This window comes from Aythya marila (genome assembly GCF_965140915.1).
Source record: "Aythya marila genome assembly, chromosome: 3".
Classification (NCBI taxonomy): domain Eukaryota; kingdom Metazoa; phylum Chordata; class Aves; order Anseriformes; family Anatidae; genus Aythya; species Aythya marila.
The window spans coordinates 85097728-85121517 of record NC_139044.1 but is presented as its reverse complement, the minus strand read 5'-3'; the positions used below and the strand labels follow the sequence as shown (position 1 = coordinate 85121517).

The 23790-nt window shown below is 41.9% G+C and overlaps 2 protein-coding genes across 5 annotated transcripts; one reads left to right on the top strand and one right to left on the bottom strand.

Moving 5' to 3' along the window:
• Positions 1 to 2795: 2795 nt before the first annotated feature.
• Positions 2796 to 14025, top strand: IRAK1BP1 (interleukin 1 receptor associated kinase 1 binding protein 1; the record flags this gene model as incomplete). Its single annotated transcript, XM_082755968.1, has 4 exons — positions 2796 to 3051; positions 8800 to 8865; positions 12594 to 12724; positions 13755 to 14025. The coding sequence occupies exons 1-4, from the start codon at positions 2803 to 2805 to the stop codon at positions 14023 to 14025; spliced, it is 717 nt and encodes a 238-aa protein (XP_082612094.1). The 5' UTR covers positions 2796 to 2802.
• A 130-nt stretch (positions 14026 to 14155) lies between these two features.
• On the bottom strand, positions 14156 to 23790 carry LOC309876041 (F-box only protein 21-like). 4 transcript variants are annotated; one of them, XM_082755926.1, is made up of 7 exons: positions 22774 to 23283; positions 22082 to 22252; positions 20848 to 20937; positions 19288 to 19358; positions 18358 to 18521; positions 16373 to 16483; positions 14156 to 14739 (listed from the first exon to the last, which is right to left on the bottom strand). In XM_082755926.1, exons 2-7 carry the CDS (start codon positions 22207 to 22209, stop codon positions 14644 to 14646), a joined length of 660 nt encoding a protein of 219 aa, XP_082612052.1. In that variant the 5' UTR covers positions 22210 to 22252; positions 22774 to 23283; the 3' UTR covers positions 14156 to 14643. The 4 variants fall into 4 exon arrangements, with proteins under 4 accessions (XP_082612052.1, XP_082612054.1, XP_082612051.1 ...); XM_082755925.1 differs by lacking the exon at positions 22774 to 23283 and adding an exon at positions 23403 to 23790 and having other exon boundaries at positions 14158 to 14739; XM_082755927.1 differs by lacking the exon at positions 22774 to 23283 and adding an exon at positions 23403 to 23580 and having other exon boundaries at positions 14164 to 14739; positions 22085 to 22252.

Genomic DNA, 23790 nt, shown 5'->3' with positions numbered 1-23790 from the left:
TGGCAGTTACACAAGAAACACGATGTTCCCAAAAAGTTAAACATCGTACAGCATTGAATTAGGAAGTGCATAACGCTTCCTAATAACACATAATTTCGTTGCACATCTGCATATATGTGTGTAACTACCATAACAGATTTTTTTTTTTGGCTGTTACAGACTGTCTTTCATAAAAAGGTAAATCAATTTTAATCAACAGTTAAATCAGAATAGTTTTAAACACACAAAAACAACCTGGAGAGTACATCCTTTGGCTTCATTACATTATCTTTAAAAGCTTTATTGATTATTTCTTAATGAGTGGCATTCAATATTTAGAATGTGTCTATTTATACTGGTACATTTACAAGCAAATTTTCTGCAAACATCTCAGCGAAACACAAAGCACTGCTTCAACAGAATAATTTCAAAAGCATTTTAAACTCCCTCTGTAATGAAATAATTTATTTCAGAGGAATATACATTTACCTCATCTGCACAGATGATGAATACCTAACAGGTATTTCGTCTGAAGCTTTGAGTGTTCAGCATGTCTAGAGGGAAAAACAGACTCAAGGGCAGAAGACTCCTAAAGTCATGAGGCATGCAAGAGTCATTGATACATCTTAAGGTAGAGGTGATATTAATGATGGGAAAGGCAGCTGGTACAGATTCTCTCTAATGACAGGACATGAAGCACACGCTGCATGAAGATCAATGAGGGAAAAAAGACAGGACTTCAATTCCCTTAATAGTTCTCTTTCCTGCCACCTCCAGTGAATTTGCATCTGATTTGTAAAATCAGGTCTTGATGTCTTTACATGTCATGTTTTTATCTAGAAGGAGGGTATAGCAATATTTATCAGTACCTTTTCAGGCAGATATTCGTACAGAGATTCTGAAGGCTGTGAGACCTTATATACAGTACTGTTTGATTTCAGCCTCTGTGCAAGATTCCAGATTTCAATTAACCAAAACAAATGTACCACAAATATACACAATAACAACACACTGGAGACCTCTCAAGAAATTGTCATACAAATGAGGTCAGACATACAGGCCAATGCTAGCTGGACACACATAAGAAATTTAGGGTTTCGATTATTAAAATAATTTGTTGAATTTGAGAATTTCAACAAATATCTTAATTTATAGAGAATGGAGACTGGAGAGTCTGCTCATCCCCTCCCACAGCCTGCTGGATTTTCCTAATGCAGCCCAGGATGCTGCTGGTCATCTTTGCTGCGAGGGCACACTGCTGGCTCATGTTCAACTTGGTGTCCACCAGTTCTTCCAGATCCTTTTCTGCAAAGCTGCCTTCCAGCCAGCCAGCCTTCTGACTGCATTGGTTATTCCTCCTTACAGGACTTGCCATTTGCCCTTGTGGAACTTGATGAGGTTCCTGTCAGTCCATTTCTCCAGCCTGTTCAGGTCCCTCTAGATGGCAGCACAGCCCTCTGGTGTACCAGCCCGTCCTCCCAGGTTTTTATCCCCAGAAAACTTGTGAAGGGTGCACAAGTGGAGGGTCCACCCCATCACCCATCTCATAAAGAGAACTGTATTGGTTTCAGGCTCTGGGGTACCCCACTAATGACTGGTCTCCAGCTGGATTTTGTGCTGCTGATCACAAGTCTCTGAGTGTGGCAGCTCAGCTAGTTTTCAGTTCATCTACAGTCCACATACCTAGTTTGAACTTCATTTTTTTTGTGAGGGTGCTATGGGAGAGAGTTTTGAAAATCCTGTTAAAGACACAATGAACACATCCACTGCTCTCACTTCATCCAGAGAGTGAGTCATTTCATAGTCACTTGGACAGGCTGGAGAACTGGGCTGAGAGGAATCTCACGAAGTTGAGCAAGGGGAAAAGCCAAATTCTGCATCTGGACAAGAATAACCTCATGCACCAGTGCATGCTGACAGCTGGCTAGCAAAGAAAGCCCAACAGCCTTGTGGGCTGCATTAGGAAGAACAGTGCCAGCAGGTCAAGGGAGGTGATCCTCCTCTGCTCAGTATTAGTGAGGCCACACCAGGGTTCAGCTCTGGGCTCCCCAGTACAAGAAAAGTGCGGAGTTAACTGAATCTAGACCAGCACAGGGTCACAAACACGATGAAGGGATGGAGCATCTTCCACATGAGGAGAGGCTGAGGGAGCTGGGACTGCTCAGCCTGGAGAAGGGGAGGCTCAGGGGAGATCTCATCAATGTCTGTAAATGCCTGAAGGGCAGGTGCAAAGTGGAAAGAGCCAGGCTCTTCTCAGTGCTACCCAGTGACAAGACAGGAGACAAACAGCACAAACTTAACCACAGGAGGTTCCCTCTGAGGACCTGGCAACACCATGAGTATAGTTAAATGTTAGCACAGCCCAGAGAGGCTGCAGGGTCTCTCTCCTTCAAAATATTGAAGGAGACCCAACCCAACCCAACTGGACATGGTCTTGGGCAACCAGCTCCAGCTGAGCCAGCTTGAGCAGTGAGTTGCACTAAATCTCAAGAGGTCCCTTCCAGCCTCAAGAGTCCTGTGGTTGCACTCTTGGATCAGGGATTGCATCCCTGCGCAGGACCTGCATCCCTGCGCCCTTCCAAAGCAAGGGGCAGCACTTGGCCAGCAGACATGAGCAGAGCCAACACGTGTGCTACAAGACCTCACTGCGGAGAAAGGGCTGGTGTGTGAGGTGTGAGGAAGGGCAGCACCAAGCTGGGGCTGCTTTGTGACCCTCCTGCCTGGCAAGGCGAGGGGGGTCGCGAGAGTCGCGACATGGCGGAGCCTCCTTCCCAGCGTGCAGCGCTGCAGCGGTTACCATGGAGCCGGGCGGGCTCCGCCGCCATGGCGCTGCCCGCGCCGCTCCCTGCCCGCAGCATGGAGCTCGCCCCGGCCTCGGTGCCGTCCCCGGTGGCGGCGGCGGCCGGCCGGGAGCTGCATGTGAGCGGCAGCGCGGAGCTGAGCGCCGGCCCCGACCGGGCCCGGGTGTCGGTGCGGCTGGGCAGCAGGAAGGGGGCGGCCGGGGCGGCGCGGAGCAGCGTGTCCCGCCGGCTGGAGTACATCGCGCACAGCGCCCGGCACCGCGGCGTGCCGGTGAGGGGCTGAGGGGGGGGCGGGCACGGCGCTGGGAAGGTGCCGTGGGGGTGGGTGTCCCCCCGGCAGTGCTGTCTTTGGGATTTTGTGAAGGGGTTTTGGAGGGTTCCGCACTCAGGGCTCTTAAAAATAAAACGTGGCAAAGCAGGGCTGCCGTGGGGAGGTGGCTGGGTTTGGGCGCCTCAAAACAAAACGGAACAAACCAGACCTGTGGTGGGGTGAGTTGGGTGGGTTTGGACTCCTAAAAAACGCAGCAAACCCTATCTTTGGTGGGTAAGTGGCTGGGTTTGAAAGTTTCTTACTCCCGAAGGCCCCCAGGAAGTCTGTGCCGTTTCCGTGCGTTCACAGATGAGCTGAGGAAAAGGGAGATGACAGTTTACTCCCAAATTATTCAATATGGTAATAAAAGCATTGCAGATTTGTCACAAAAAAAAAAAAAAAAAAAAAAAAAAAAAAAAAAAAAAACGATTTTGTGATAGTGCATGACGTTACAGTGAAATTCGGTATCTGTACATACGAAGTAAGAGTGGGTCAGGAAGAAGGAAGGCGATAGGAAAGACCCCCAACCCCCCTGTTTCGGGAAGGGTCACGTTGTAGCCGTGGGTTTAGATGGCAAGGAGGCACCGAGGCTGCTGCGGGCCAGAGCTGTCACCCGTGTTTTTCCCTACACGTGGCTGTGGGGTGTCTGTCACATCACAGGATCCCTGCTCATACTGATGACAACCAGGAGGAGGATTCATTCACCATCAGAGTAACTTGCTCAGTCAGAAATGGTGTGGTTTATTTGGGGGGGATACAGGCTGAGAGCCTTCAGTTTGCATCGTGAGTTGGTGGGAGCTTAGTCGTGGATTTTCAGAGGAAGACAAGGCGACTTATCATTCATTCACATTTATTAGTAGACAGAAACGATAAGCTTTGTACCCACCACTGTGATAAACTATTAGGTCACGGGGTATTTTCATCCTGGATGCAATTAAATAGCACTTCAAACTGCAGAAAGGTGAGAAAATATAGCTGCAGTTGCCCACCCTACAAGGAACCTGAAGAACTGACTTTGGGTTTTGACATGAGCCTGGCTGAAATGGAATTGCGGGGAGCATTGGACTTCATGGCAGGTGACACACAAAAGGAGTAAACGGGCTGTTAAGTCAGTGAGTGTGCTTTTGAGGTGTTGTGCACACGCAGGCTGGAAAAAATAAGTGCAAAATGAAGTGTGATCAGGACAAGTGTGGTGATATTTGGGTATAGTCAGAGAGAAATGTAATGGGGACATGTAAACGGTGGTGTAACATAGGTAGAAAGTGGACTGCTTTTGTGCTGTGAGAGCAGAGCATTCAGTGGGCTGTTTGTAGTTTCTTTTATAATGAAATGAAACTCATAGTTTCTTTTATAATGAAATGAAGCTTTTAATAGTTTCACAGCCCTCTCTCGCTGTTCCAGACACAGCACATATTGGAGACTGGACGTGTTCTGTCTGCAGGCCGGAGAGGCTGTGAAATGCTGCTTAAGTTCTTGGCTTCTCAGTGTTAGCGATGTGTTAGCTCTGGGGAACAACAAGGTGGTGTGTTTTTTTTCCAGAGTAGTTCCCTATGCTGTAATTTTTAGTGCTTTTTTTCCATCCAATTGTAAACCACTAGTGCTGGAGCTTTCGTTTGCCCTCTGGCTTTTCTCCTGACTAACAGATCTCACTGCTGGCAGTTTGCTCCTAACTGCATTCCCTAACACCGCTTGTAGTTAATGCCTTTCTAGACCACTGTAAAATTCATCTCTCTTCGCAATCTCCATATGGTTCTAGTTCTTGCAAGGCTGTCTACGGCCCCTTTAGAAATCAGCAGGTTGGACCGTATATTTATTTTTTAATTAACCTGTAGAACCATTTCCTTAGCCGTTCATGCTGCTGCTGTAGGAAGCCTGTGGGATCAGGAGTGCGTAACCTCTGCAGCAGCAGGAGTTTGCATTAGCAGCTTGTCAGGATGCCGGGGGCTGCTCCTAATTTCCATATATATTTACACAGGTTTTTAATCAGAAGTAGTTGCACATAGTAGCATTTATTTATAGAGTGCTCTAAGTATCTACTGCTCTTAGAGCACAGAATCTGTACTTACCCTGCAGCCCTCAAAGCAATCAATGGGGAAACCAATCTCTTACTGAGCCCAGCTGTTCAAAAGCAGCATTTTTTTTCTTCCTTCTCTAGAAGCAAACTGATTTATATTTACAGCTTGTTATTTATCTGGGGGGTGGTGTGGAGATGACATTTGTTTTCTTTAATCACTGTATCCAAAAATTGTCATTGGCCATCTTGTTTAAAAATAGCAGTGATTGTACAGGTTAGCTGAGGAATTAGAGAGGGGTTGTTACTTAAGGAGAAAAAACAGTTCACAAACTGTATCCAGCAGGCTCTGTCAGCACTGGGCTGTGTCCTTGGATATACATGCACTGTTCTCTGTATTTGGAACCTGTTACTCAGGAGTCACAGCTGTGGATGCGCATCCATGCAGTCAGTGGAAAAAAGGATTTGAAGCTTTGCTCACCCAGTTAAGTTTTTTTTTCCAATTTCAATGCATCCTTGATTAAGAAGTGCAGAAAGACCTGCATAAGACATCACCTTCCACATAGTTTAAGACATATCTCTGAAGTATCCTGACATTTGCTGAGTACAAACTTGCCTTTTACCTTTCTTAAAATAACTGTCACCTATGCGCCTGTTATTTTTTGAGCAGACGTAAAGCACCAGAAACTGCCTCACCGTAGGTGTCATTCTGTCTGTGTAATGCCAAGGGGAAGGCACAGCGTGAAGGGCTGAGAGGCTGGGGAACAGACCCGCCACCCGGAGTGTGTGATGCGTGCTGACTGTCAGGGTTTCCTGTCCTGAAATGCTGGGGTAGCCTTGCAGAGACACTCTGATGGATGGGCTGTTACAGGCAGTCTCTCATACATCACATCTCTCATTAAATGGTTCTTTAATACTAAGAGAAAAAAAAATGTATATTCAGGTGGAAGAAGCCAGCTCTTTTGGTTATTTCAATATCTTTTGGGTATTATTTTTGAGTCTAAAGCTACATTAGATGTATCTTTGCAAACATACAAGTAAATTTTAAGAGACATTTCCAGGTGTCTCCAGAGTTTTAAGCAACAGCTACACATACCAGTATAGCTCATTACAACTGTGTGCTAGTGTGCATTTCCAATCTATGGACATTTTTGCTTATTGAGGCTGGTCTTGTAAGAAGAACTCGTAATTTTGTTAACTCAGTAGTTAGGAACAGAGCACGTAATTTTACCTTCAGATAGGTTTTTTCGCATACTGTACTGTTACATAGCTGTCTCCTTGAAGCGTGCTTTCGCTGAATATCTATTTAGGTTTTTTCCTGTTCTCTTCTGGGGAAAGCAGTAGTCGTTCCTACAACAGTGACGGTGTGGTGAGGGTGGACACAACAGTTCTGTGACGAAGCAAGTGTCCCGAAGTAGCAGATAGGCAGGAGGAAGGTCTAAGGACTTTGGTGTGTTGACACGAGGCAAAACAAGGTGAGGAACAGTTCTAGACTTGATACTCTAAGCTCAATGGGATGTTGCCTGTCTTCTCATTTTTTCACCTGCAACAGTGATAGTTTATATCACTGCTGGATCAGAAAATACACTATATAGGCAGCATACAGATGTGATTCTGTTAAGAATCATTCAATGGCTTCTAGGGGTAATTATCATATAAAAATAATGTTATATTCATTTATTTTGTATCCTGTGTCTCTTGGCCCACAGATTTAGAAAATTGAGAAAACTATTCCAGAAGTCCAGGACACCTGACACACTGGAAGTGTAGTTTTTCTTAAGGCACAGTGAAAACTACTTTTTTTCCTGTGGTTATTGCTGTCAAATGAACAGTTCCTGAGCCAAAATATAAACAGCAGGCATAAGCAGTAGGGGGAAATAAAGCCTTTTGCTTTTGATGTAGTCAAAGCCCTGATTTCAATTTAAAATTCTGCCGTCACCTCCTTGTCTTCTCCGTGTCCTTGTCTGAAGATGGAACAGGCTCCTGAAAAGGAACAAAGCACCTGGCGGAAGATGCATCAGAAGAGGCCACATCATTATGACTTCAGCAATTAGGTCTTCCCTTTATCTTCAGGAACACATACAGCTACTGTCAAATCTTGGGGGGATACAAATTAGCAACGAGGGAAATTGCCTGGTGGATGGCACAAGGTGGTTTTTCACTCCCAACTGCATCGGTTTTGCAGTAGTGCCTAGAACCACACGATGGCACTGCCCTTAAATATACAGCGAGCAGGCGAAGCGCAAAAACAAACAGAAAAAGATGCAAACAAAAGGGTTAGAAGAAGACTGACTTGTTCGGAGGAAAAATAATATTTTTAAAGGGATTAAGGAATGGGGACATGGGAAAAAAATGCACCTTTTCTGTGGTTACTCTCAAGTTTTATTACAGTATTGTAATTTCTGTGAATAGGGGTTTTATGTGGGATTATTCTTATAAGACATGTATATGTATCTCTAGGGGGAAAAAAAGAGAAAAAAATCCTGATAATTATTATAAAAAGTGTGGTTTGCTCCATGTTTCTCTAACAAACCACAGCCAACCATGCTTCCCAAGTACCTTGAACCTATGACTGTAAAAAGGGGAAATATGGCTTTTAGGGACTAACTCCACGTGGTCCTTGCCTTTGCTAGGAGAGATTTTCCAAAAATAAGGATGTTTTCTTGTGTTTGAGCATTATTTGTCAATCATAAAATCGAAAACTCGTTTTTTATTTTTCAAAAAACCCAAAAGCTTCTTGTAGGCACTGTGCGATGATAATTATAGGTCTGATTTCCATGTGATATTTTAGAAGGAAAATGCTTCTTGTGATTAATGTCATTTCTAAAAAAATATGCATTCTACACAATAAACTTGAAGATTGGAGTCCTCTGTAGAAAATATTCTGACACAAAGCATCCTTTGAAATGTGTCAACACTGAAAGCAAATATTATGTTCCTATGCAAATACATTTAGTAAGTAAAACTTTTTTAGTAATTTGGAAGGCTTGGTATCCGCTTCTCTACAGCTCATGACTATTAAATTCAAACTCATACTTACAATTAAACTGTAAACTGTGCTTTCTGTTATGGTGTAGTAATTTTACAATAACCTATTTATCCAAACTCTTTACCAAAGAGGGCAGGGGTGAAAGAAATGTTCAGCTGCTAGCAAGCTGGCCAAATGTTTAGAGGTAGCCAGAGTTGTTCCGTATCTTACTTGTAAATCTTAAAGTTTCTGCTAGTGCTCTGTACAGACCTTACACTGAAAATATAGCTGGTATTAACGCAGAAGGGTCAAAGTGGAATAACCTCTTTTAAGGGTTTCCTTCCTGCTGAATAACCATTGATTAATCATTGTTTAGATCATGAAAACGACTGAAATGTCTTGGGTTTAGTACCGGGTGAATTGACAGCTACACATGGATACACAGAGCCTCTAGCTCGCAGTTGCTTTTAAGAACTAATTCTTCTCTTCAAGTGAATAGCAGCAAAATTGCCGTATAGAGCTACTGTATAATTTACTTTAAGTGATGTCAAGAAATCTTTAATATCCAGCCTTAACTGACGAGATTTGCATGGAAAATTCCAAACTTGTGTTGCTAAGTTATAAGCAATAAGCCAAAACAGTTCAACTTTTACAGAACACAGTGTACGTACATTTCCAACAGACCCTTCATTTCTGTCTTTTAAGATTATATTCTTGTATTTTGTTTTAGGAAGAAAATATGACTGTAACAGAGGATTTTAGTAGACTAGAGAACACCTACCAAATGGAAGCAGAGGTATGTATTCAACCCAAGAAAACAAAAAATGTAGCAAGAACCAAGGAAAATTTGCAGACTCTTTCCTTGTAGCTAGACATTCTCTGCAGTAAAGGCAGCATAGTCCAAAGAAGCTACTGAAGGACTGCAATTTAAAGCAGAATTCAATTGCAGTCTTCAGTTGTGTGCAGAGCTTGTTTTCTGCTCCTATAGCATGGAAAGGATTATTTTCTTGTCAGATGAATGTGTGCTGTGACTCTACAATGCCGCAGGAGGGACTCTTTTGTTCTGGGACTCCAAGGTTGTCATCCTGTGGTGGTGTAAGCAAACCTATGGTTCTGCTCTCTCCTCAACCCCTAGATGTCCCTGCCCTCTGCTTTTTTGAAAGAATTTGTATGTAGGTGATGAGGTAATAGGCAGCTTTGGAAAGCTGCTCCAATTAAAACTAATCTGGAAAAAAAATGATTATTTTTTCCATTATTTTAGCTCCGCGAACTGGAGACAGTGAAAGGCAGAGGACAAGAGTGGACGGGGAACAACCGTGGCATGGCAGCCCTAAGCTATATCTGCTTAAGCCACAGTTGAACAGCACCTGGACTTTGGTCTATCCTACATTACTCTGCCATCAGCTTGCTGCAAGTAAAGCAAAGCTAATTGTTTCCTAGGTAATTCACTTTGAATTCTGTAGGTTAAAAGTGCTGAGTGAAAGTTAAATGTTATTAGAATAATTCCATTACTTCAGAATCAGCTCAGGGGAGTTTATTTTTGCACATCTGTATTATAGCAAGAAGTAAATGCACTGAAAATATTCATTAAGGGAAATAGCATGTTTTCAATCAATGAATCTTTCCAGATTTAATCACTTCAGTCACTACCCAGCAACTTCAGTGATTCTTATGAAGATTCCTATAAAAGTCTGCAGTAAAACTCTAGCAGTATTATAGAGTTACTGTTTACAGTCCCCTAAATCAGAGTTCAGCCTCTTTAATTTGCGTGTTTGTTTTAAGGTATATTGTCATCTAAATAATAGCGATAAATATACAAATAAATGAGAATTTGGAGAACAAAATTAGATTTTAAAATGAGTCCTCAGATACTTAAATGATATCATCAGTGTCGTCTGCTGAATGGCTTTAACTTCATAATTTAGACACCTACTATCATGAGAGCTTCAATTATCAAGTCTTTTAGATAAGCTGTACTTAATTAATACAACTATATGCAGTTGTTATTTAGGCTACAAACAAGCTTAGGCCTACAGCTTCAGCCTTATGCAGTAACTAATCCAATCGTCAGCCTGCTTCTGCCATCAGTTTTTATACAACAAAGATTGTAAGTAAGTGGAAAGCAAATGACATGGGCCAACTTTACACCAGTGGGCAGTTTGGACCGGCTGTAATTGTCGTTCAGAAGTTCTGTTAGGTCAGAGGTTGGACTCGATGATCTTGAGGTCTCTTCCAACCTAGAAATTCTGTGATTCTGTGATTCTGAACTTGAAATTCTGGCCGCAGTACTGTGGCTGTGGTCTGCTTAAGTAGCAGTCTGGTAGCGCTTCATGCAGAGGTTAGTTTCACCTAGACTCCCCCCTTATGAGAGCACTAGTTTTGTTAGTGCAGCTTCATAAACCAGTGAAGTTCAATGTATGGGACGACTTTAGCAATACAAATGAATTTTAAATTAACTTACACTGGCTTCTGTACTAAGGAGTTTGCCATTGCATTTGTGTTACGTATCAAATCACAGAGGTCCTGCATTATTTCATTCTGTACACTCTTTTTCCCATTTGTTTAACAGTTTTTAGAAGACTTAAGAAATTCCCAGACAAATAGCTATTTTAAGGTGTAATTAAGAATTCAAGGCGTACTTTCAACTGTAAGAAGATAAATTCTAATTCATGCTTTAACAAAGGAAAATATGCAGAAGAATGAAGTTTTGTAGGGGATCACAAAGCTCTGTAGTATCTTAACCGTAACAGTTCATTTGTTGCATGATGATCTCATGGGATGATTAGTTTGTTCTTGTGCATATCTTAACACACTTGCCTTTTTGTAAAACACAACTTCTTGTCCTTTACAGCCTTATCCAAACCTTACAATGTGGCCATAACGGTTTTGCATTCCTCGTATTATTTTTTTCACAGTTTTTAACCTTAATCATAATTTTATTGAAGACACTGAAATACTGCTTTGCATATTAATGCTCAGGTATCCTCTGTAAAAAAAAAAAAAAAAAAAAAAGTGGAATTTATTTTATTGGATCTAGCTCTAAGTAATCTATGTGAAAACATAGATTTCACATAGGTTTCCCCCCACGGGGTGGGGGAAACAAAATTCACAAGTGTTACTCAGTTGTTTTCTGCACCGAGGACGCCTGATCCCATGCTGGTATTTTACCCATAAAGTTCCTGAATGCCCAGAGCTGCCCCAGTCTGAGCAGTTTCCCTCTTGCTTAAGCCCCACCATTATTTTGTTTGACCAGTCCTCTGTTTCATCCCCTTGAGGGAACTGATCTTATAAACACTGGCAGCCATCTGGCAGACGCTGTGATGGTCCTCACAGTGACAGCGTGCAGTCAGCTTTCCACAAAACACAATCAGGAGTTTTCTTGCAAAGCAGCATGAGAGGCTGTATGGGTTTTATATACGGCAAGAGCTCTCACTGAAGAAAGAAATCCAGGTTTAGTCTCATCTTTGGTCTTAGTTCAGATTGGCACCGCACCTTCCAGAAAGTGATCCAGCTGCCGAGTTACAGGTGAGGGGTGTGTAATTCAGAGGAAGCAGTAACCCCTTGCAGCTTTATTTCTGTGCAAAAAGAAGTGAAAGAGTCCGGGACAGGAGATGGTGACCCCGGCTTGGTGATGCATGGCAAGGTGAAGATGAAGACTCTTAAAAAAGAGTTTGGGAACTGGGATTTCTGCTTCCTGAACACTCTAGCAGCTGGGCATGACTACTTGACTGCTTAAAAGGGTGCTGTGCCACAGAGAAGGGCTTGCTCCTGCCTGGAAAGCTGCCACCTGGCTGGTGCTTCCCTGCCAGGAAGGCTGTAGGGCTCTGGATCCTGGGCTGATAGTGATGCCTGCTTTGTTGGGAAAACACCCAAATTCCTGCTGTATCATCTGTGTGTAATGCTTCTTCATGCCAAAGGTACAGAAGGCTGCATGTTTAAATTGTTTTTCATCCTAGACTGAAGTGACCAGTTCTCTGCAGGCACTGGGGTGAATCTGTTCACCCAGCACAGGGCTTTGAACAAGTGGGATGGGACTGGGCTAGGCTTCTTTTGGTCTCGTAGGTCAGGTTTCTTGAACCTAATGCGTGGAATTAAAATGTAATTTTCCTTCCTGCCCGATGTTTTCCGCATCATTTTGCTTGGGCTTCTGCATAATTAACATCTGGTAATCTAAGTTTAAATTTAAAAGGGAAGAGCTAAGATGCATCTGAGGATGTGTCACACACAGTACGCGTTCGTTCTTCAAATTGTCTACATACCAGGAATGCCAGACTTCCTCACAAAGAGAATTTTCTTAATCCTCAATTTTAAACCATTTCATGAGCTTCTTTCTGTTGGAAAACAACTGATAGTTTGTAGGGCTATATAAAAGTGTCTGACTCAATAAATGTATTATATACAGGACTAGTGTGTTTGGTTAGTTTGTACAAATCTGTCTTTACATTGATTTAATTACAGGTGTTGGATCATAGGAGAAGAGTTTAAAAAAGAAATGTACTTGTCTGATGTCTGTGTTCATTCCAGGTCTCTATTATATTCAGTGATTTTGGAAAAATGCAGAATGTTTGCAATTTACTTACTGAAAAACTAGGGACTTCTGTTACCATCAGTCCACCTCATTTCTACCACACTCCAGAAGCCATAGACGCCCTTCGGTAAGTTTTCTCTTATGCCACAGATTTTACAGCCTCAGATACCATTTAATATGAATACATAATTTATACTGTTTGTAATGGGAGCAAATAGTTTCCTTCATACCTATTAAAATTTATGTTCAGATCTCAGCATTTGTTCTAAATATAACTTAGAAATTAATGCTGTTCAGCCTAGGAAGAGGCATCTTGTTCTTTCTGCAGTGCCCCTGTGTAGAAGCAGACTGTAATAAATATTTTCTCACTGATTTCCATTGGAAGTATAATCTGCTGTGAATATTAGGTCAACATAATTTGACTTTGGTTACATCAGCATGTGTAGATTTAATTTGAATTTATTCATGGAGGTACAAATGCGTTACCAGATGTTGGTAATTCTAAGTACCCTTGCCAATTCCCATTACTTTTAGCTACTGACATGCTCTGAAGTGAGCCATGGATGGCGCTTGCTCAGCATCAAAATATGCCACTTTGATACTCATGGTCTTAAAATTTTAGGTGTTTACCAACTATTTGATTTTTGGCATATCCTGCTGATGTTGGAGAGGGTGGGAGAACCAGCGGGAAGTTTAATCTTGGTTTGGGGTTTGCCCCTTTAAAGAAACATGCCTGGGCTAAGGAGGGAGCTCAGCTCACTGCAGGTAACATTTCTGGAGATGTCAGAAGTGGATCACAAAGTGTCAACACAGGAGTCTGGAAATGAGGCCAGTGAGTTCAAGGGGGTGCAGGTTTGGCTTACAGCTGGGCACCCAGATGTTTGGAGCAGGGCTTGGACGCTTGCTCTGCACCACACGCCACCGGTGCCTGCAGCAGACAGGTGTTTGAAATGCCCGATTACAGCTGATGAGGACGCTCATGATTTCTCCTGTTTCCCCTCAAACTTTCAATCTACCACCCAGAAGGTGGGTAAAGGTGATGCTCCTTACTCCATGCAGTTATAAGAACTGAAACACAGGGGAAAAAAAAATGTTTGGCTTGAATATTTATGCAAGTTGACCCTGCTTGTTGTTGTGCTGCATTCTCTGCCTCTCAGCCGTCAAGTGTGCGTCGCTGCTGTTGGAAACACGCGGCAGAAAGCCCAAGAAGTATGTCGGCTGCTTGGCCAGTCACTGGGAAAACCTTTATTAATAAGAGAAGAAGAAACAAAAGAATGGGGAGGCCACACAGACAGTCAGCAACCTAACGCCCCAGATTCACTGACTCTGCAGGAAAGAATCCTGAATGCTACTGCTTATGCTTCTTGTAGAGTGTTTGCTGTGTTTGAGATAAAGGGAAAGGAAAACAGAAGAAAGAAGTTGCTCTAAAACCTTACAACTTTTCTTAATAAATTTTTATACTTTCTTCATTTTTTTGTTTTCCTTTATTGATTTTTATTCTTACGATAGCAAGTATAGTTAAGACAGGATATTAAGAACATTGTTTAAGTACTGAGCAAAAATAGAAAGTTTCTTAATTTGCCTATCCAGGTGCAAGAAATGACATTTAATAGTTTTATGTCACTCAAAACTCTTCCATTGCACGGGTCATTTGAAAACAGCACAATGCATGCTTTTTATAAAGAGAATAGTCAAACTACTGCAGGAATACTTTACTGTAGCTCTCACTAGAAATATTTAAATTCCAGCTGGCCTTTACTTAGCTCTCGCCTCTAAAATTAAGATAATTAGTTCTGCAGATACAGTATTTAACTGTTTCATTTATTCTGCTCCCCACCCCCCAGCTCACTTAATGATGGTAAACTGAACATGCCATTTGTCCACTTCTAACGAAATGAATCCTTCAACATAAAACTTGCTTAGGAACATTTTATTTCATCATAGGAAAAAAATATACATAAGCTTTATCCTGGTGTCTGTTTGCTCAAGTTTAAAAAGGAACCATGTTGTCCAGATGCACATCATATGTACAAATAGCTGAACATTTCAGTCATGAGGATAGATTTTTTTCAACCACGGCTGCATAATGTATTTTGAGCCATCATATCCGCTGAAATAGGCCTTCATATCAGGGTGGTGCACCTGAGAAAAATCACATTTCGAGTCGAATTAGCAATGAATACAAACTGATACTTTAACGATTTAAGTTACTAGAGTTAACTTCTTGAAGACTCATGATTACTTTAAATGCATTTTGTACATAGATACACTTTCAGTGGGGTTTTCCACACTTTACTGTAGCTTATGGCATAAGAACAGTGGCTTTCTCAGACTGTCAGTGCCCTGTATGCATTGAACACGTCTCCTGAGATGTTACTGGCTAGATCTATACCAGGGTTGATGTTTTAACCTCAGCGCTGTTTCTTATTGAAGTAGTTTCCACTCCTTTGTTGCTGGTACAGCTTCTTGTTATTTTTTTCAGCTGGATCAGGTATCTAATCCAACTAAGCAGGCAGCAGGAACACTAAAGTAGTCAAGGAAATTGTGAAGACACACCGAGTTGATGGGCTTCTGTATGACGGTGTCTAAATTGAAGATCCATCTCCACAAAGGGCAACCTGAATTGTGAGCTTTGTTATGATCCAGAAAGCCTAAAGTGAGTAGGTTAGAACTGGGAACTGGTTAGAGCAAGGTGAAACATTTTGTCATCCTCAACTCTTTAGGAAATCAGTGTCTATTAGGCTGGAGGAAAGGCTGTGGGAAGGCAATCCGCAGACCTTTTTGAAAGTGAGGTGTAGGCATGACTCATCATCTGTAATTAATCTCACCTAGACAGTTTTCAACTCTCTAAATTTGTGAGCTTGTTACCATCAGTCGCCCTAACCGTCTGTGGGAAGAGTAAGCTTCCCCTGTGGGTCAATAAAGCCATCTGATAACTTAAAGGCTGGCTTTCACAAGGTAAATGTTTGTGGTGAGGTATTTGTGTCTCCCCGTGGACTGTAAAGGTCACCAAAGGTAGGCAACTGACTGACATAATAAAAGGTGCATTTTTTAGACATGAGTCCGAGGGCTCAGAACCCAATTTTAAATCCTTATGTCACGTATCTGGGCTAGCATATTTCCTACTCCTTTGTTCCGGCCCGTTAGCACATTTTATGTTACAGTCACTGGCTACAGCAGAAACATTTTAAGGAAGGCTGTCTTCTGGATCAGAGCCTCTGACTAGTTGAAGAATCAGGTGCACCTTGTGTAAGCTAGAAATCAAAGGCAACTGAGACCATGATACACAAACCAGAATTTTAGGCAGTTTTTGCAGTTAAAGAAGGGAGACATTATTCAGTCCGGGCAGCAACTGAGCAAAAGCTTTTTGAAACGCAGATTTTTCAGGGTGGTATTGTGAAAGCAGTGTGTTTTGCTAGATCCAGTCGAAAGGGATGAAAGGAGTTGCCCAACTTTGATTGGTCAGTGAAATCCTAAAACAAAAGTCCATGTCTGCAACAGCCTGTATGTAACAGAAGCCAAAAATGCTAAAGGACTTAAAGACAAAGAAAAAATTAGGCAGTTGGATACTTTTAAGTAGACAGCACATGGTTTGAGTCATTTATCACCTTCTAAAAACATATATTTGAAAGTACAGCTATAGTTTGTGCGTCTGCTTCCTCTATTAGTTTCACTACCTTTGTAAAATAAATAGTATCCATTAAGCCAAAGGTCAGCCAACTTTTAAACACAGAGGATAACAAGCAAGTTGCAACGGAATAAAAATAAATACTACCTCTAATCCCATAATAATCGTTATCTCTTCCTCAGGAATGTAAGTGGTAGATTTGCCAAATCCATTTGCTTTGTTAATTAGAATTCGATAGTGAGGAGTATCTCTTACATCCTGTAAAAATAGAAGGAAAATAAATAGCCTCGAGAGGAGCTGATGACTAAAGATTACATTATATAATCAGTTAACTCTCACTAGACTTACAGGGCCTAAAACCTCTCAATGTATACATACAGCAGGTTTATTTTTATGATCTTGCCAACGCCAGTTTGGAAAAATAAGTATAAAACCATCAACAATGCAATATGTGACGTTCTTCTTCTCAAACCTTTTTTGATTTTAAGAGCCAAGATATTTATTAAGTGACCTTTTTGTTTGTATATCTTGCAAGAAATATGACTTAGATTATCCCTGCTTTTTGTATATAGGTCCCACAACAGTTTGTTAGTCCCCCTTCTACCTTCACAAGTGGTGATGCCAGAGAGAAAGGAGCAAATTCAGAGCATAACACCACCTCTTACAGCCTCGATCCCAGTCCTGAATAAAGCTAAGGCAACTTCCACATATATCTAAAAGTCCTCCCGCCAAGAAAGCAGTGTAGCTTATGATTATTTTTGTATTGCCTATAAACCCCAGTCACAGGCCAGGGTCCCACTGTGCTGACTGCTGCCCATAAATATTCCCATCAAAAGTAACCCACAATCTAAACACGAAAAAGTGATGGATGAATACGGGCAGATAAATGGAGTTTGTGCAGCCGTTAGTATTGATCAACGTGACAGGCAGTGGCCTCTGCTCAGCAATGTGCTGATGAACTGCAAGGCAGAGAAAAGCCGGGCTGAAAGCCTGGCTAATAACGCCGGGGGGGTTGTAATGACCAAGCTTAGCAGTTGCCTCTTAAAGGTCAGAGGACATTTTGCATAGCTGATGCACAAAACGTAGAAAAACAAAGGCAAGTTTAATTAAAAAAAATACACTTCAACCACAGTATCAATAGTGAACTTAAAACCATAAAGATGAACACAAGATCTTTTAATGTTTTCCCAATTATATAAGATACATAAAAGGATTGAGAACGCCTGATGGGGAATGCATAGGTGTGCAGTTGGTGACAATGCCACTGAGAGGAGAAAAAAAGAGGGGAAAAAGCAAGGCCGCAGGTGTTTTCGAAGCCAAAGATGAGTAGCAGATGGATGAAATTGCAGTCGGGAAGGGGCAAAATGCACCCAACAGTACTGAACGTCTGCTCCCAGCTGAACACGGATTCTCATCTACAGGCAGAGCTTCTCATTTTTTCTAATTTTCAGTCCTCTTTGGCTTACTGATTAGTGCCTTCCGGCCACTTAAGCAGCATGTCAGCGGCCAACCCACAGGGTATGTAGCACTGTATTAGCAGCCCAGCACTGTCAACAAAGATTTAGCATCTGATTTCCAAATGCAACAAGGACTTTGGCTAGAGAATTTCAAAAGCTCTAAGAATCCAAGCAAAAACACATTGTTAAGTAGATTTATATTCCAACTGTCCAGATGCCCCAAAACATAGCTTTCTCTCTCGGAAATTGATTAAACACAGAGGCTTACTTGCATTTCTTAGGTGCAGTGAAGATGTTACCAATTGTGCCTACGCTGGAAGATCAGATCAGATATTTAAAAGCTTTTCAATTTTAGTAATACACCATGAGAAATTTGTTCTGTTAAAGGTTGACACTGCTGCTTTAAATGCAACACTGTGTATTAAAAGTAATTTTAATTCGAGAGACATCCAGAACAACCCTGACCAGTAAAGTTTAACCAATCCAAGCTGCAAAACCAAAGTTCTCCTGTGACAACAGTGCAGAAGAAGCAGAGCTTTCTCTCAGCTGCACAGGTGATCGGGGTATTAAGTATTCCCTATTAGGCTAGCAGGAAGTCCATAGCAGCGTTAGAGATTTTTTAACAGCGTTATTGTGTGCATGTATTGATAAAATAAGAGTTTAATACAGTCAAACCTGTTTTGCTGGAGGATATTTGTGTTGTAGCCATTCTTCTGGAGCTTTAGCTTTTACATCCCATCCAACAATGACTCCCGAGTAACCAAGTCTTTTGTGAACTATCACCTGGCCCACACTGAACTGGATGGACTCAGGCTTTGGGCTGCGAACCTGAGTTGATTCTAATTTAACAGAGAAAGAGACTTGTAAAGAAATGTTTTATCAAGCATTTTAAACATTTAAACAGACACTCACATTCTTCTGGTTTCTACCAGAAGAGAAATGACAGTTAGATTAATAGGCAAAGTAAACAAGGAAACATGTACTTTGTTTCTTTTCCCCCCAGAATATCACTACAATTTTTGACAAACCAGCATCCACTAAGGAAGGTATTTTTCTACTTGTGTGCCTTTGATATCACATATGGGTCTTAACAGAAAGCATAAACACGTGTATGTATTGGCAATTGCTGTTTAACTGCACCTCTATATTCAATATTTCACAGTGCTACACACAATAACTAATTTTGCCATATTTTTTTCTAGTTTGGGTCATGGAATTTTTCTATTCAGTCTGACTGCAGGGATTTTTTTTGTAGGAGCAGACTAATCAATGGTTTCTTTTTCCTTTTATGAAGTTGTTCTAAATCATTCATTTGAATCAAGTGAAAGCTATACCATTGTTGCTCCATACACCAGTACAAAACAGGCACACTCAGATCTGCTCCATGAAACAGACGGATACATGTAGTGCATCACACTGATACCCTTACACAACACAGGGCGGGAAGACTTCAGATTTGACGTGTCCTGTTTTGCCTACTGAATACGATCAGACAGGAGGAAAAAGACTAACATTTGCAAGACAAGTGTAGAAATACCCTACAGAAAGACCTTAGAACGCAATGCCACCAGCAAAACACAAAAAGGATTGCAAAGACTTTCATACCTGCAAAATAGGAATGGTTTTCTGCTTCAGTGTTGGCACTTTTAATTTTCTTTTCTCCGAAGTACCAGTTCCTAAAATGTAAAATTAATAACCCAGCATTCAAACACATTCTTTTGCAGGTGAGTTTTAGGATAATCAGCCTTCAGGTTATTACTTTAAGCCTTTGTCTGAATAGAGGAATAGTGCAAAGCCTTTGATGCAAAATTCTTCACAACTAGAAGCCCAAACAGAATGAGAGTTTTACATTAACACCACTTCTAGGGAACACACAAGACAAAGAAGCTTGTTCCAACAGGAGAAAAGAGTATATATATAGCTTCTTTGGATATGTAGCTCCACAGCTGCATTGTAATTTTATGTCAAGGAAAAGCCATTTACTTTATATAGGTGAGCTTGATACTATTCTGACTTTTGAGAGATTCTTCAGTCTCTTCTGTAAATTCTACTTTGAAATCTTTAAAGATTGGTTAACTGTAGTACGGACAAGGTGCTTGGCCATGAGTCCCAGCTTAAGGCTACAGTAAAAGTGTCTTCCTCTGCAGTAGGCTGAATTTCACCTGAATTTCACAGGTGGGGAACTCAATGTTGTTGGGGTTTTTTTTGGTGGTTTTGTTGTTGTTTTAGGATAACCAATTCTTTATAGTAATATAAGATATTCAGAAGATGTAAGCTGCTCCAACAATGTACAAATAATCAAAGGATCTTTTGGTGTTTAGAGGCTTTATCTCTACACATGCCTGAAGCTTCCTGCAAAGTTGCAAAGCAATTTGTGGTGAACCTGAGAAAAGCACAGTTTCTGTTGCCTTTTGTACATCCCCTAGGCTTTCCTGGGGGCAAAAGTAATTCTGAAATTTCCGCAGTTCAGAGGTACTCCTTGACACCCCTGATCATTGAACATGAATCAATAATAAAGGACCTTTGAAGGTCCAGACAAGGTAAAACCTTTGGAGTATTTCTACTGCACAAGAATTAAATCTCACAAACAACCCCTTTTAACCTCCCTGAACAAGTCATCTTAAAACTAACCCGGTACATATGCAAATGGATACAACCTTACTTCTTCCAGACCAGCCCACTGTCATTTATCCAATAATCACATTTTCCCTCCATCCTAAACCCACAGATTTCCCATCTACGTTTTCTACAACCACCGTATACAGCATAAGATATCCATCCCATGTTGTAGGATCTGATCCTGTAAACGTATCACAGCTTATAATCAGTAACGTGGTTAATCCTACAGACAATCAGATTGCACAAGCAGATGAATTTAAAGTAGAGGATAACACATACAGAATTACTGCCAGGATTTATGTTTAGTTTCACATGGAGCTCCAATTGCATGTTTGTGTAGAATACAAACAAAAGCTTTTCTTAAACTGGTAGAAAGTCCCAAATCAGTAGGAAAATGAGAAATAGGAAATTTCCTATTTCCTCAATAGGAAAATGAGAAGCATTTCCCCTTCGTTACTTATTTCACCCGTGCAGCATGCCTTCCTGTTTAAAAATAGACCGTGTTTGAAAGATAGGCTTAAATGCAGACAGAATGCAACATCCTACCTTGTCTTCAACAGCCACAGCTTTAACCGATCTGCCCACGCATCCACACTCAGGTAGGACTTGGTAAAGCTGCTCCCACAGGCAATTAGCCTTCAGCAGTAAAAACAATCACCATGTCGTTTGAAAACTTTCTATCGTGTTTTTTTAATATATACTTATTTTCCTTTTTTAATATTTAAACTTTAAGGTTTCACTTCTGTAGCAAACAGGAAAAAGAAGTCAGTGGCCAGGAACAAGTTCTCCCTAAAGATTACTACTTACACTGCAAATGAATGTCCTTTCAATCATCACTTGTACCAGTAAACCATACGTGAATTTTGGAAAATGCCATTTGTCATGACAAAGTTGCTTTTTTTTCCTGTAGTCAGACCACAGGAGTTGCCAAATTGCATCAGATTCTGCTGTTTCAACTGTTACTTGAGGATACTGAGCACAAAACATTTCAAAAGTTGTGCACATAATCAAAGGACTATTCAAAAACAGCAAAGCAAATTCTGCATAAATCTAAATGGTTAGTAGTTGACTCATGCCATGAAACCCTGAAAGTGTTTTAAATCTGGGTCCTCGCCCACAAAGACAAACTTTGTTCCTTTTTAATCCAGCTTAATCTTTTGCTCTCATTACTTCATGGATTTGAGTTCTACAGATGAACCACACAACGAAGGCACTACACAGACCATATTAAAACTCTAAGTCATACACAACTCTCTTTCCATGGTACATCTTCAAGATGCTAACATTTGCCAGTCGTTACCACTATTAAATCCTTGGACCTGATGCACTGTTCTTCACTTTACATTTAGAACAGACACATGGGACCCTGTCAGTACATAAATTCCTAATTCATATACAATATAAGTGTCAGAAGGTAATGGAAAGTTTGAAATAGTCTTACTAATAAAACATTTAATTTCTCCCATTTTAAAGGGTTTTAATCAATAGTCACATATATTGGAATGTCCAAAAGCAGAAGAGGTTAAGACACAGCCATGCAGTCTCGCAGATTATACACAGATTTTTACGGGAAGAAAACAATGGTTGTTATTCAAATGCTGAAGGACCTCTTTAAACTACTAAATACAGTCACGTTAAGCCACAAAAATGTCTGAGGTATGATTTGAATGTTGTTTTCATGCAGGAATGGGCAATGCATTCCCACTCACCAGGACAAAGTGCATTGGGGATGAGAATGAGAACTCTTATAGATGAATACAGTAGGGAAGGACAGACTTACAACCTTTCAGTTATCTGGATGCGCTGAGCGGAGTCTGTTCCATACCACTGGGATAGGAAATACTGTGCAGGAAGCGCGGACAGCAGCATGCAGAACTGCAGAGCCGCAGCTGCATTGATGTGAGGCATTCCGACAGGAAGCTTCTTCAAAGACTCTTCCCTTCTCTCTAATCTGAAAAAGAGGGAAAAAAAAAAAAAAAAAAAAAAAAAAGGCAAAATGCAGCAGCCAGCTTTGCTGGCTGTGTGTACTTAAAAGTTTCCTTCAGATTGCTTTTGTTGCTTCACAAGATAATATACAGGCTGTCCACACACATTGCATTTACATCCAGAGCATTCCTAAATTAGGTCTCACTACATTTATAGAAACTAAAAAAAGACTAACATTGACTAATTCAGTGTATTAAACACGTCTGACACATCAGATTGATGGCCTCAGAAAAGTCTGCTTCGTTACAGTGAGTAATGCATATTACAGAATTACATATTACATATTACAGAACCGAGGGATTTTTCTTTCAGATCAGAAGCATGCACGGCGTTGTATCTGGACAACAACTGTGTGCCACAGTCACATCGCTAGAGCAGGAACACACCCGACATCACCCTTCACTCCAGTGGCACCAGCCGCACCTTGCCAATGCAGGAAAATACTCGTGACTCTTCTCCCCTTGCCCACCAAACTAAGACAATTACCTTCAGACGAGGAGAGCATTTTCTGTCCTTTTGTATCTATGAAAGTTCTTCACATCAGAGCCCGGACTGCTCAGATCTGTGCCTCTTACACACGCATTCACAGACCGTACAGGCTTACTGCGACCTTCCAAACACCACCTACATCATGAGCCCTCTGCATCCTCTTTTATTCGCTTCCAGCAGAGGCGAATTGTATCTCCTGCTCCCTAGCAGAGCATTCAGCTTGCAAGCAAACACAAATTGTTCAAGTTGCTTCTAGCTTTTGCTATCAAACTTACTTCAGTTACAAAATAATGCAGGTTACTGTAACATACGCCGTACAGGTGCCTGGGGGAAGTTAGATTTATGAAAACTGCCTAGAAAACACAGTCAAGATCACAAAATTACGCTGAAGGACACCTAAGGAATACCATAAGGAATACAAAAACACACACACCACGACAGACAGCTAGCAGAAATCACTATTTTCTCCTCGACATTCCCTCCTTTAGAACCTATGGGGAAAATAACGAAGCCTGGCCCCGGGGCGGATCCTCGGGCAGCCGGCGGGGCGCTGCAGCAGGTGCCCCGCTCCCCCCCTTCCCTCCCGGCCACCCTCTCCCGTGCCAGGCGGCTCCGTCCCCCCTCACCCGGCGGTGTCGGCGGAGCTCCCCGCTCCCCTCGGCGGTGCCGGTGCCGGTGTCGGTGCCGGTGCCGACCTCAGCCCGGTGAGGGGCCGATCCCGCAGCGGGGCGGGCCGCGGGGCTCCCCCTCAGCGGCGGCGGCGCCGCCCTCGCGGCAGGTGGCGGCCGTTGGGGCCGGCGGACATCTTGTGCGGCTGAGGGGAGGCAGCCCGCCGTCGCGCCTTAGGAAGCGATGTGCATCAATAAAAATGGTCTTAAACGTTCTTAATTCGACAGATAGGCGTCTTGCTTTGAGCCCGACCATACGTAAAAGAAGCGCTGAAATCCCGCGCTTCGTGTTGGGCAGATTATGGTACTTTAAAGCGTGGAAAAGCTGTCCAGAGTCTCCCACAAA